Here is a 14,829-nt window from a genome sequence, read left to right as displayed (position 1 = left end):
ATAATGTATTTTAAATTTTAGCGCCCAATCAATGACAACATATTGAATAACATGAGAGTTGAGCACATGTTTTGAGATTTAAAATACTTTTTTTTTTTAATTGAAACGTGTTTTCCATTGAATACTGTAATTGATATCACAATCAGTCAACTGTTTGGATGACATTGTCTTTTGAATTAAAAAAAAAACAAAACAAATGGATTGCTTTGACTTGTTATCGATTCCCAGATTTATGGGAACAGATGGTGATAATCCTGAAGAAGACAATGGACACCGAAAAGACTCAGACAAAAGTGATTTAATTAAAAAACTGATCAAACGATCAAAAAAACGAAAACGGATAAGACTTGAATCACAATCCAGTGATAAACTAAATACTTCTGCAAATGATTGCCATTTGGATCAGACTAGTGATGATATTGTTGTTACTGAAGACCTGAATAATCGCGATGTTGGCAGTGATAGTGTAATTGATGACAATGTTGTTAATGGTAGTGATGTGATAGATGAGAGTAGTGGTAATGAAGATAAAAATATCGGTGATAGTGAAGAAACAGACCAATTGGTCGATACGGATAGCTTTCCAGTGATCGGTAAAGTCAAGAAAGAAAAGATTATCAAATTGACGACAATTGCCGACAAATGGCTGACACAGCCTATTATTTTTGACAGAGATATCAGCAAAAGTAAAAGTTTGGATAACTTTCCGGACATAATTGATCCGTCAATAAAATCACTTTTAACGGCCAATAAAATCGACCGATTATTTCCAGTTCAACAACAAGTTATACCCTATTTGTCAAAAAGTTTTAATAATTCCCATATTATTCGTCCCAACGATGTTTGTGTCTGTTCACCGACCGGTTCGGGAAAGACGTTGGCATTTGTTTTACCAATTGTTGACTATCTTCGCAAAAGAGTTGTCACTAATATTAGAGTTTTAGTGGTTCTTCCCGTCAGAGACTTAGCCATTCAAGTGTTTCAAGTGTTCCAAACTTATTGTCAAAAGACATCACTTAAAGTTGGTTTAGCCATTGGCCACAAATCGTTTGCTGACGAATGCGATTCTATTATCAGAAAGAGTATTACTGGTAATAGATATTATAGTTTGGTTGACATATTGGTGGCCACACCAGGAAAGTTAGTCGACTTAATTCAAAGAGCAGAAGGATTTAGTTTAAAAAATTTAGAGATTTTAGTTTTGGATGAATCAGACAGAATGGTCGGAGAGTTTGAGTTTAATTGGTTACAAGAAATAGAAATGGCTGTCTTTGGCAATAATCGCAGACATCACTGTATTTGTACTATTGATCACCATAGCGAAGACCAATCCATTTCCAGATATAATATCTCAAATGAGTGCTGTTGTTGTCAGACATCCATTAATTGTAAACCGATTCATAAAATACTATTTTCGGCCACATTGTCAACAGATCCGGAAAAATTAAAGTTTATATCTTTATTTCAACCGATTTTGTTTATGGCTTCAATTGAGTCGACTGACAGTATAACGTCTAATAATATTAAATTAATTACTAAAACAAGTCATTTGATTCCTAAAGAACTAAATGAACAGATGATTATCATCGAAGAAGACAAAAAACCATTAATTGTATTATATTTAATGGAAGTTTTGAAATATAAAAAAGTATTGTGTTTTACTGGATCTGTTGAGAACAGTCATCGACTTTTTTCGTTATTAAAAGAAATGTCAGGTCTAGTGATTACTGAATTTTCATCCAAACTGTGGGCTAAAAAACGTGAAAGAGTTTTGCAACGATTTGTTAGTGAAAAAATAGATTTAATAATCTGTACGGATATATTTGCCCGAGGATTGGACATCGATGGCATCAATTGTGTCATCTGTTACGACCCGCCACGCAATGATACGCAATATATTCATCGTATCGGACGAACGGCCAGAGCGGGAAATACGGGAACTGCTATAACATTGCTGACACCCAATCAATTGGGACACTTCACTATAATATCGCGAAGAGTTCATAAAAATGGTGAAAATACCGGTAAAGACAAAAACGAGTTAAATATCAACAAAATTAATATCAAAGACTCGGAGTTAAAGCCATTTATGACTAAATACGAGAAAGCGTTGAAAAAGTTATCGATTTATATTAAAAAAGGCGAGAAAAAGAAAATGATTTTAAAACGAAGTTTTAAACATTAAATTTTAAGAAAATAAAGAGAAAGTATATATATTTTATTAATAATTAAATTATGATTTTAACATTAAAAATAATTTGCTATTCATTTCAATATAAATCATCATTAAATACATTTCATAAATAAAAAAAACATTCTCTTATTTTATTAGTGTCTTATAATTTATAAATAAGGAAACAATATATTCAAAAATATCCGTAAATTATCACTCATATGCAGTTTATTTAACTAATATAAAAATTAAAAACTACCGAAATATATATTTGACTAAATAATTATAAAATTAAATTAAATAATAAATTGCTTATGAATGCAAAATACGGATATTTTTTGGCCATTTTAGATATAATAACAAATTGTAACCACAAAAAGCACTAAAAAAATAATTTATTATTTTATGTGGAACTAGAATTAACGGCTAACTTCTTCAAGTGTTCCATAAAGACTTGAAGTGAGACATCGTCAGTGAGTACCGGAGCTGATGCGCCGGCATTGGGATCGCCATAATAGCCCATAGTTGTGTTATGTGTTAGCGATGGATTAACTTTAGAAAGCAGGAACCGTGCCTGCGATGATCCCTGATCGCAAACTATATAGCGTGGTAATGGAAATCGGGTCATCATTAAGTCGTTGGCATCGTTAATGGGTGCCTCCAGAAGCTGAGCGAATGCCTCATATCCGGGTTGTTTGTCATATCCCTGTTTCTTCCAGGCGGCGATTGTTTCGCCTCTGAATATAACAATGTGGAAGAATGTGTCCATCAATAGTATGCGTTCCGGTTGTATGGATGATGTGTCTAATAAGACTGCTTGTGTGGCCTCATTGAAACTGTACGCCAATAGTGTCGGTTGAATCATAACAAGCGAGTTATAGCAATCCTCGAGGAACAGGGCGTGTCTATAAAATGATGTTTCGTCGGGACTATTGTTAAAAACTTGAATAAATTGAGAGCGTCTTAAGTGAAACATAAATTGCGGAAACATTGAATAGTTTGACGACAATTGAAACGATTCGGGACTGTCTTTACGGTATTCACCAAACTTTTGACACAAACGAATGAGATTCCTATCGAGCCATCGAAGTATGTCCGGACCATTGGACTCGACTTCAGCCCTATGACAGGCCAGTCGTGCAATGACAACACAAGAGCACTCCTGATCGAAGGCATAATCATTGGCACCGAAATTTCGGGCGACTGTCGTGACTCTGACGTGACGGAAACCATCAGTTCCCTGATATTGTGTTATAAACTGAATATATCCTCTTTGTTGCTGTTGTTGGGCCACAGCTTGTGTCTGAACGACATCGAAATAGAAGGCCGTACTCATTGTCGGATGCATTGAACAGAACTTCCACTGAGCAGTATTGCCAATACCTATCTCAGTGTCGGAAACGTATTGATTCCTAACATTCATACTAACACACGAACCGATAGCACCCGAGACTTTCAGTTCTCGTGAAGTCTTAACTTCGAGTATTCCATTGAACGCCATTTTCAGTTGATTTTTGGCATCTTTGGCGAACACTCTTTGGAAGGATGTCTTGAAAAGACTCGAATCAAATGAGTCGCCCATAATCATGAGTCCACCCGTGCAATTGACACAGTATTTCATTTCATGAAGACCTGTCTGATCCAAAGCACAGGCATATATGTCGATAGTATGGCCATTGACAGCACTTCTCTGAGCCAATGCCTGGTAATGTTTAATGGCTTTCTTCATGTACTTTGCGTTATCTTTTTCGATGTCATGATGCGAGCGAATAGTATTTTTCAAGTCGTCATCGATGATCATACCGGGTCCGGTAGTACACGGGCCACTTATGAAAAGCATAATACGGGCGCCACAGTTAGGATACGCTACTTCAAGCAAACTCACTGCTATAGACAAAGCAGCTCCAGTGGAACGAATCGGTCTCTTGCCCTGTGCTGTTGGCCAGAGGTCACGAGTCAATTGTTCAATAATATCTGTCAAAACAGAGTCACAGTCAGAGACCGGTTGCAAGAATTTCGATGCGTTATTCTTCGGAGCGTTTGGTTGTTGTTGTTGTTGAGGCTGAGGTGTCTGTCCTTGTGTTGGATTCAGTCCTAACCACTCTTGTATTTGTTTTGCGGTATAGTCTTTGCTGCCCTGAAATACATAACTTCTCAAACAATTTTCATTTAATTCCCATAAACTGATAATTCGGCCAAAAGTGATGAGTCCGACCAAAGCGTTTGGCGGCAAAAGCGATAGTGACATCTGAATTGTGCCATTAAGAGCCGCCAACTCTTCCTCATCAATACACGTATCGATAACATAGAGGAAAATCGGCGGAACGGCAACCGGTCCCCGAAGTATGGTATAGTCGAGTGTCGTGTACTGGAGTTCCGCCGGACGATAGCTCTCACTGATGGCCGCGTATTGAGCGGGAAATGCGTTACGATTGAAGCAGAAGTTGCAGACCCACATCCGAGCTCTGAAGTCAATCTGACCACAAAAATAAACACAACATTAGTTTAATTGCAAACACCGTGCGATTCATCTGTCGGTCAGTTATTACCTGACAGTAAGGATTAAGAATTGCTCTGCAGTTCTGTCGCGAACAAAGCACTGGTTCGTACTGTACGGTCGGCAGCGGTCGGGTCGTCGACTCCTTGAGCGGCGTAAACAAACAGCTCAATGGTATGACAATCTTCGCCGCCTCTACTCTAGTCTGCGGCCATACATTCCAATCGAATCGGACGCCGTCCACGTCCTCCGAACTCTCGATAAAATCTTGCAATGAATTGGCCATTTCGGTGGTAAACAACGGGTGACCAGTGGTTACGGCTATTATTGATTGAACACCAATCAGTTGAGTCAAAACTCTTTGAACAACTCAGCAGTCATTCAATTATAGTCTCAAAACACGTCATCACATGTGAGACAACACAACACTAATGACGTCAATAGTAATAGTCTTTTAAATAATATTTATTTGTATTTAAAAAACAATTGAAAACTATTATTATTTTAGATAATAATTAAGATATTAATGTCTTTATAAAAACATTACATAATTATCATATGTTTTATTAATATTTCTTTGATTTGTTAGTACTTTCTCTCATTATATCATTATATGGTTTGTATGTTTCGGTAGATTTTCTTATGTCAGTAGATCTGTATGTTTGTCATAAAAGTAGAAGAAATCAGTTTACAATAATTTTTTGTTAATAAAACTATCGGTAATTTACGTAAATATTTATTTACCGAATAGTTTTTTTAGACCATTTTTCCCGCAGATCTTGAAATGAAAAATCTGATTACTGGCCGATAATACCGTACTTTCCCGTACAGTAAGCCTGTAATAATGTAATACTATAGTAATATATTTAATTAAATTCTAATAATTTTTCATAATTATCTTAATTTAATGTAATTTTATTTTTTAATCATATCAATAATTAAAAATTTTATCTAAATATACCAAATATATGCATAAAAATAGTTAAGCCAACAACAAAAAAGTGTCTAGGACACTAACAGACATTAACAATTAGTTTTATATAAATAATAATAATTTATTTTTTCTAATAAATAATTACCATGATCAATTAATATATTATTGACTCGGGATATTTATACTCAATAACCGATAATAGCATACATTAACATATTTTTTTAATGCTTTAATTTATTAATCATTTAATTTTTAAATCAATTAGAAATTTCATAGTTATTTATTCAAAAATTAGTTTATTTCATAAATAAAACATTTCTGATAAAACATTTTAACAAAAACAGTTATGATTTGACAATAAAATGTATATAATTATTAAATTTTGCTATAATTTACAAAAAAAAATCCATTAAATTATAAAAAGTATATATATATATATATATATTTATATATAAATTATATTCTTGATTTTGATTTTATTAAAAATGATTATTAATATTTTATATATTATAAGTACAAATTAAATATGCAATAAAATTTATTTACTTATACTATTACTTTAAAAAAAACAATTAACTAATGTATTATCCCTATCAATGAGATAAGCCATAAATTTATCGATCAATTGTTGAGCTCGTGTTTCATTTGACTACCTAAATGGTCGATACAATGATTGTAACATTTTTTTAGACAATGGGCTTGTGATGGACATCGTTGTTGTTATTACTACCTCTTAAGACTATTGGACTCACAGACGAGGCCTGAGACTGTGTCCAAACGCCCGACTCTGGCGGCGAACTTTTGCCCAACAGTTCACTTCCGGCGTTCTGATTAATGGACGACGAAAAGGTGGACCCGTTTCGACGGTGAGGCTTATTATAAGCGGCTAATGGATTTGGCAGCCATCGGGTATTGTGTTTGGTTTCGTTATCGATTTCTTTATATAGAGATTCAGACGGCGATAACGAGGGAAACCATTTTCGCAACTTTTTGAATACCAGAAAATCGACAATAAATGACTGCAATTTCAATTGTAATTGAATTAGTTTTTAAAAAATTATTATTTTTGTTCACAAAGACAACAGACCTCAGCAAAGAAGGCCAGAATAAAGTGAGCGACGGCTAACAAAACCATTAATATACGGAAATTGTACGGAACGTATCTAATATCCAACTACAGGTAGATATCAATTATAACATCAATTAATTTTATTTATTTTTATTTATTTCATAATCAAAGACAAACCTCCAAAAACTCTGCGATCCATTCGGTTGGATATACGACCAAATATATGGTCAGTATTGTCAACAAAACCAGAGCGAGTGTAAAAAGATCTGCCAAACAATCAATATATGTCTTAATATCAAATGTTATAATAATGACAACAATTTTTTAATATCTTTACGATTAGTGTAAATAGGCTTTCGATAAGGCGCTCCTTTGGAGAAAACAACCGATAGTGTGATGTACTGGAAGACAGAGGAGGCGAATATGGCGTAATTGTCATGACTGGCCAAGTCTTCGGGGTCAGAGGTCACATGTGGCCGATACCAGTATTGTTGCCAAACGATAACAATGGCAATCACTTGAATGAATGCCACCAAAAGTATTTGTAACGCTATGGAAGACAATGGAGTGATTCCAATGAGTGAAGACGGCGGCGGTTTACGATTCAATTGATCAAACGCTTCGCTGCGGCCAACTGTTTGCCGATACAGACAAAACAATTTACGGGTTTATAATTATAATATTTTAAATTTCCAATTATTATAAATGTTGTCTTACAGAGTGTAACAAAAAGAGTTATGAGAAAGAGATCTTCGTATAGAAACTCTTTATCAGTCAAATTGGAATAAAACTTCAAATAAATGAAAGCAATGATCGTTAGATTTCTGCATTTCATTCAAATGATGGTTAAAAAAATGGTGAAAACACTTACCGTATAGAGGATAATGACGGAGAAGAATTGAGTTAAGCTGTAAAGAGCCATATATTTCAATATACCAAATGAGGTGACAATCGACGCCCGGCCCTCTCGTATCAGTATTGGAATACACGAGATGTCCGGTGTCTTTGATGTGAACGGTGAGGCCACTGATGCCTCGGCCTCCGATAGACTGACCCCTGCGTGTGCCTGCTTTAGACTTGCCATATCATTAGCTCCATCTCCGCACTAATTAATTACAAGTTTTATTAGTTTCTAATTGTCATATAAATAAAAAGCTTAAATCTAATTAGTTTGAACAATATCACAAATAGTGCTCATAAAAATTCATAATTGTTCATAATATTGTTTAATTAATAAATTTTAATATTTTTTTTATGTCATATTATAAAAAAATAATCATAAAAATCATATTAATTTGTTAAAACATCCTTTCAAAATGTGTAAATATTTTAGATTAAAGTTCAAAAAAATATACTTAACGGTAAGTTTATACTACACTGTAAATTTATAGTAATAAAAATGTATAATTTATACTAACATTTTACAATAATAGCATTAATTATTGATCAAAAGTCATATTATATGATAATTATTTTTTAAAAATGACAAACACTTACCATTCCTACAATATATCCTAATTCCTGTAGTAATTCCACTAACTGTTGTTTCTGTTCGGGTGCCATACGAGAGAATACGGTTCCTCTAATGGCAACCTTATTCAAGAGATCGGGATAATGGTCTCTAAGAATTTTGAATGTCCTGCCAGTGATGGCTACATGTAGTCTATCATTGTCCTGACCCTCGACGAGCTTGAAGTTAACAATAGAAGTTCTACGTTTGGTCACCGGGTTTGCAAATTTCCAGACCAATGTCGGCATTTCATCGCTATTATCCAAATAACCGGTAGAATCGGGTTCAAGAAGTACTACTTTATGGTAGGGCTGAATCATATTGCACTCACGCGCAACACTGAGAGCTGTTAGCATATTATCACCGGTTATCATAACAGTCCTAATATTAGCCGACAATAATGTCTCAATGATAGGAGTAGTTTCTGGTTTCAACATATTTCCCATAATAAGTAAACCCAAAAACTGTAAATTCTTTTCGAGATCTTCACGACCGGCTCTTTGCAACTTCGGGTACGTCAGAGCAGGTAATGGACGATAAGCTAAGGCTAAGACACGAAAACCTTTTTCCGTGTACTCCATAAGTGTGTCCGTGAAATCTTCTGGCAGTGAGTTTGGATCACATAAAGACGATATTATTTCTGGAGAGCCCTTTGCATACAATTCAAATTCAGTGCCGTTTGTCATACGGGTTACAACAGACATTCTTTGAAGACTAGATGAAAATGGAAATTGTCTCAGAATACCGACTTCTGGACCCAATTCCTTATTGTTAGGTTTGACAACAGTCGGAGCGAGCAAATCATATTTAGTCGTATCGCTCACTTGAGGCTCTTCTAGTATCCATTCAGTGGCGTAAAACATCTTTTGGTCCAATGTGTCACCAATTATATTGTCATCAATAATGGTTAACGAGTGACAAGACGCCAGACATACCAATAGTGGTCCGTAATCTAGATCTGTGAGTACATCGACGGCTGAATCAAATTTATTTTTATCGATATCGACGGGAACAACTTCGGCAAAGTTAAGATCATCTTCAGTAAGTGTACCGGTCTTATCAAAACAGACACAATTTATGCAACCGCTGATGTTTATAGATCGGGGAGATATGCAGAATATGTTTGATCGGCGCAATCTTGACTGTGCAAACACCACACCTATTGTCATGGCTGCTGGAAGTGCTGGAGGTATCACTATAGTGATCAAATCGAGAGCCTTCAAGACAATCTTATGCCAGGGAACTCCTCGAATTGTTTTTAATACTACTGTATATAAAAACCCGATAAATGACAGGACAGCCAAACAACCGATAAACTTGTGGATGTGTCGGTTGAGTTTAAAGTCGACGGGTTTGGGAAACATTATGGAACGGATTAGTTCTCCTTTAGCCGTCTGGTATGCCGTCCTAATGATAACTGCTTTGACTTTTGCATTATTATAATAACGAGTTTGAATGACTTTTGTGCCGCAAAATATTGTGTGCTTCGCGTGCTCTTTAGTATCGTATAACTCATCAGTGGTAGTGTTGGGAAGCGGTGTCTTTGTCACCGGAACACTCTCACCTGTAATTGGTTATCAGTTTTTATTTCATAAAAATTAAGGTATATATCATTTAACAAACCGGTTAGCATTGATTCGTTGACAATCACATTACCCGTGAGGAGAACGGCATCGCATTGCATAATACATCCGAAAGCCGGTACTTCTATGAGGTCTCCCGGGACTAACTTTGATGATTCGATCTCTTCATAAATATCATTACCGCGACAAACATTAATAGTGTCCATCCCTTGGACGGTATCCCGAAGTTGTTTCTGATTTCTGCGGGTCTGAATGACGCTCGATGTGAGTGATAGGGCGGACATAATGACAATACAAGCGGCGTAATAGTAATACTCGTCTAAACCCCAGACAAGTAAACTGAAGATTTGAAAAATATAAAACGGTTCCAAAACTTCTTGTATTAAAATTTGAAAAATAGTTTTGATTTCAACGACAATAGCATTTTCATCGTAAAGTATTCGTCTGTTTAAAAGTAATTAAAAATGATTAAAATCCTTAAAAAAATTCTCATTAAATATCTTCACATGTCTTCACATACCTGGTCTCCTGTTCATCGGCTGTAAGACCTTTTTGTTGGTAAAAATATGAACAATAAATGTCAGAATCGAGTCCACGAACTTTGAAAAAAACTCTTTCATCAGAATCCCAGACATAGCGAACCTTTTTGTTCTCAAAATATGTTAAAGAATTGGTCGACTCGAAGACACCCCTGGGCTTCGGTATTACCAGACTATTAGTTGTCTCTGAATTATTAGCGGCCACTTCAAGACTCTCTGTTGACTGAGAGTATTGATATTGCAATAGATTTGTCGACAAGTTTTTGATATCTTCGGTAAACTTTTGCAAAAACTGATCCTAATTTTGTCACAAATGATTTACCGGATGAGTTGGTGTTGTTCATCCAACAAAAAATATGGGATCAAATACTTACAATAAGTAATACTTTTTTGGCACAATCCAGAGGACATCGGACGTGAGTACATGAGAGCATCCAATGAGGTTTCCAGTGAAAGACGAGTCGTAAAAGTCCGCAACTCATGATTATCCCAATCCATGTGATGAATGTACGGAAAAAGTCGGGTTTGAAGCCATAGATTTCCTGAAGACACCAATCGGTTAAACAAAAACATATTTTATTTGTCTGTCTGACTATCACTTACCATCTGATCCTCTTCTTCAGGGTTAACATAATTAATTCCATATCTGATGGGCGGCGGACCAACTCTTTGAGACTTATTATTGACATCAGATTTAGTCATAATTTGTCAATACTTTGACAAATCAATAGCCAAATAAAACTAAATGTCGACAACAATGCTATTAATATATAATAATTATATAGTTTTGTCTCTTTAATTACAATCATAAATAAATAAAAAAAATTAATATATTAATTAAAATTTCATGTTTTTAGCGCATATTGTTTTATTCAATAGAGAATCCGCTTAACTATTATTATTATTATCGCATATAATTCACTACATATTTAGATAACAATAATTTTAATTATTATTATTAAAATGATTTCATTATCGTTGATAAATAATAATAATAAAAAGATAAGTTATTTTTAACAATTATAATAATATAATAATAATATCACAGTCAATTTGTGTTTAATTTTTTGTTGAATTACATGATAACTATCATACAATAATTGTGTTATAATAATAAAAATTAGTTGAAATTATCGCTGAATAAACAATTATTTTTACGTCAATTAATACAATAATATTAATATTTAATAATATTTTTTTATTAATATAATATTTTATATTTTATTTTATATTATTTAATAATATCAAATAATTTTCTCCTATCACTCGCTGGAATATATTAAATATCATTGAAAACCTAAATTTTTTTACAGTAAATTTTATTATTTTAGGTTCTGTCCAGAAAAGTCGTCCACATAAGCAAAGCGGTGTGTGTTTGAGGGGTTAACCGAGAGGTTTGTCAAATAGGGGCCATATTTGGGGGCATTTTTTGTTATAGCAATGTTAGCGATCATGCGTTGTGTTCAATGTTAATGTTGTGATAACATATGTCACATGAATCCCAATAACAAATGCATTTAAAAATCTCACATTTTTTATTACATTTGTATTTTATTTTTAAAAAATAATTTCAATGTATAGGAATAACTATTGACTGAAAGTAATACTACAGTATCTTCAATGTATAAATTGTCTCCACTGTTTGAATGTCTATAATTTATATTTGATTAGTTGTTTTTAAAAAAGTGTTTTTACTTTTATTTTTATATTTGACTAATTATGGTTATCTAAAATTGATTATTAAAATTAATTGATATATATATATATATATATATATATATATATATATATATATATATATATACTGTATATATAAATACAGCATATCACATAAGCATTTAAAAAATCAGTAGTAATATATCCTAATATTATTTTAAGATTTTTTTTGTTGGTAATATAAAGCAATAATTTAAATGTCAATTTTTTGGATCAAAGATAACATAGAAAGTTATAAATGATACACCATTTTATTAAAATTACTAAAGCATTTAAGTATTATAATAATTTAACTATAATATACCACAGTTTTTACGCCTTATCTGATTTATATGAAAATATTATTATTTTAAAATCTATATATAATTTTCTACTACTGTATAATATTTAAGTGTATATTTGAGATTATGGTATCACTTGAAAAATGAGTCTATGTTACTATCTATGATAATGTACTACACTGTATGATAAAATTTTATTTTTGGTTAATTACATTTTTACATTGGCATTTAAAATTTTAATTATTTAGTAGTATTATAATATAATTTATAAGGTATTTGTTTCAATAAAAATATATATTTATTTATGAATCCAGTTATCAATGTCGCCACTGCTCTACTGTATTATAAATTATAATTTATAAATTACATTACATGTACAGTACATATATATACAGTAACTTTTGAAACGTCGCCGACTTGTTTGATCACATGTTGTGATTAATGAAATGTTTTAAAATTTATGGAAACTTTCAGAGAGAAAAAAAAATTTCAACAAATATTTTTTGTTTTTGAAAAAAACACATTAAATATTTGGTTTTATTGGATTAAAGCCTGACTTTCATAGAGAAGTTTCAACTCATAAAATGAGTCCACAATTTTGTTGTCAATGATTTCACAAAAATGTCACTCACTTTGAACGCTAAATACATATTATGTCATAATTAGATTTATATTAAAAAAAAGTATTATTATATAAATTCAATATAAATTAAAATCTCACGAAATGTATGCTAAAAAAAGTAAAGTCAAATCATTTAGAGTTAACGATAAGTGATTTTTAACAGACAATTATCACAGTATAATGTCTAAACTAATCAAATTTCTTTGATTTAATTTATATATTATTTTTTAAATAGAAATTTGTATATTTATTACCTTATTCTATACTGTATATAATAAAAAAAATTATGTCAAATCATATTACATTAAGTGATATTAATATACTACAGTATTATACGTATATTATATATTTTTATAGTTTATATATATAAATTATATTGCATTTTAAATGAATTTAAAAACCTGTTACACAATCAATGTTTTAATTATACCTATACTTTTTTTTAAACTACATATCATATATATATACTGTTTAATTAATTTTTATTACTAATAAAATAATTTATCATATATTGCAACATATTTTTTGATAAAAAATATATTTTAAAAAACTACTTTCAGGAAATTCACATTTTAATAACAAAACTTTTTAAATATATATATAATATATAAACTTTTATACCAAACATAACTTATTTTTGTAAGTTTATTCAATGTATTGTTGATATGACAGCATATAATTATAAAAATTTAAATTTCATTTACAATTAATATTCACCGGAAACTCAGGTCTTTAAGCGGACAGATATCTGTTTGGAGTCCAAACTTTGTATCCAATATTGTATTTAAATTTATAAACTAACAGTTTTTTGGTTTACTTTTATTTGTGGTTATGTATGAGATATTTTGAGAGGATTTACAATATTACAAAATATTCAATACAATATATTTTCAATATATACCAACAGTTAAATTGCATTATTATAAATTAAAATAAATTGATTCAAAATAAACAAATGATACAAAATATTTTTAATGTAATCATACAGTATTACAATTTAATAAATATTATTTATTTGCAATACTATATTAATTGTAAATGAAATTAAATTTTATAAATATTTTTGTAATTTTTAAAAGTATGATAAAAACAAGTATATTATTTTATACTTACATTATTTTTTAATAGTTATTTATTCCAATAACAAGGCATTCAAGTTTTGAACAATTTAACATTGATGCAATTTTAATTAATTTATCGTAATTTATTATTTTTGTGTATTATTTTTATATTTATATTATTGCATTTGTTTTTCTACTAATTGTTAAAAATGAATATACTTGAATAAAAATGAAAATTTAAAATATACTTATTCATTGATTCATTGATTCATTGATGACTTATTTCAAGTATATGTACGGTTGCCAACTCAAACACAATGACCGGATTGTCTGTCTATAGAAAAATGATGAGTCCGACCAAAATGACTTAATGATCATTATTTTATAGCTAATCTATTAATTATTAATTTAAAACTTAAATTAATAGTGACATTAAATCCTAAATGTTATCTAAATCTTAAATCCATTTATTTATTTATCAAACTTTATGTTATTTGTTGTCTTAGAAATTAATATTAGCCTTTTATTCTTCAAATATTTAATGTATAATTTATTAAATCTATTATAAAAATAATTAATAACTGAATCTAATTGTTAATATTGTTTGAATAATATTTTAATGTTTGGCCATTCAATGCCCAACAAAACATTATTGAATGTCTGTCAATGAGTTTTAAAAGAGATGGAAATTATATGTTCAGTAAATTTGATTAGTTTTCATCTTTAAAAATAATTGTGTATAACATATAATTTATATGTATTTTTAAAATAATCAATTTCATTTAATTTCATTTAATTTTATTCAATAAACTAATACCAGTATATATCACACTATATGTTAGAA

General features: G+C 31.1%; 3 protein-coding genes across 4 annotated transcripts; 1 reads left to right on the top strand and 2 right to left on the bottom strand.

Moving 5' to 3' along the window:
* Nucleotides 1-64: 64 nt before the first annotated feature.
* Nucleotides 65-2,224, top strand: LOC128962207 (ATP-dependent RNA helicase DDX51-like). The gene has a single exon (XM_054308561.1). It carries the CDS (start codon nt 197-199, stop codon nt 2,183-2,185), a length of 1,989 nt encoding a protein of 662 aa, XP_054164536.1. The 5' UTR covers nt 65-196; the 3' UTR covers nt 2,186-2,224.
* A 184-nt stretch (nt 2,225-2,408) lies between these two features.
* LOC128962906 (protein transport protein Sec23A-like) lies at nt 2,409-5,103 on the bottom strand. Its single transcript, XM_054309312.1, has 2 exons — nt 4,723-5,103; nt 2,409-4,649 (listed from the first exon to the last, which is right to left on the bottom strand). Exons 1-2 carry the CDS (start codon nt 4,954-4,956, stop codon nt 2,577-2,579), a joined length of 2,307 nt encoding a protein of 768 aa, XP_054165287.1. The 5' UTR covers nt 4,957-5,103; the 3' UTR covers nt 2,409-2,576.
* Nucleotides 5,104-6,191: 1,088 nt separating this feature from the next.
* On the bottom strand, nt 6,192-14,085 carry LOC128962909 (polyamine-transporting ATPase 13A3-like). Of its 2 annotated transcripts, none has more exons than XM_054309316.1 (12): nt 10,909-11,083; nt 10,680-10,847; nt 10,287-10,603; nt 9,807-10,210; nt 8,171-9,747; nt 7,545-7,778; nt 7,391-7,463; nt 7,011-7,307; nt 6,851-6,939; nt 6,692-6,778; nt 6,335-6,623; nt 6,192-6,257 (listed from the first exon to the last, which is right to left on the bottom strand). In XM_054309316.1, exons 1-12 carry the CDS (start codon nt 11,005-11,007, stop codon nt 6,226-6,228), a joined length of 3,666 nt encoding a protein of 1,221 aa, XP_054165291.1. In that variant the 5' UTR covers nt 11,008-11,083; the 3' UTR covers nt 6,192-6,225. The 2 variants fall into 2 exon arrangements, with proteins under 2 accessions (XP_054165291.1, XP_054165290.1); XM_054309315.1 differs by adding an exon at nt 14,038-14,085 and having other exon boundaries at nt 6,214-6,623; nt 10,909-11,046.
* Nucleotides 14,086-14,829: the final 744 nt, after the last annotated feature.

The sequence above is a fragment of the Oppia nitens genome, unplaced genomic scaffold (assembly GCF_028296485.1).
Source record: "Oppia nitens isolate AA-2021 unplaced genomic scaffold, nextdenovo-longstitch-racon4-pilon3 scaffold6_pilon_pilon_pilon, whole genome shotgun sequence".
Lineage (NCBI taxonomy): Eukaryota > Metazoa > Arthropoda > Arachnida > Sarcoptiformes > Oppiidae > Oppia > Oppia nitens.
This window is presented reverse-complemented; position numbering and strand designations above follow the sequence as displayed.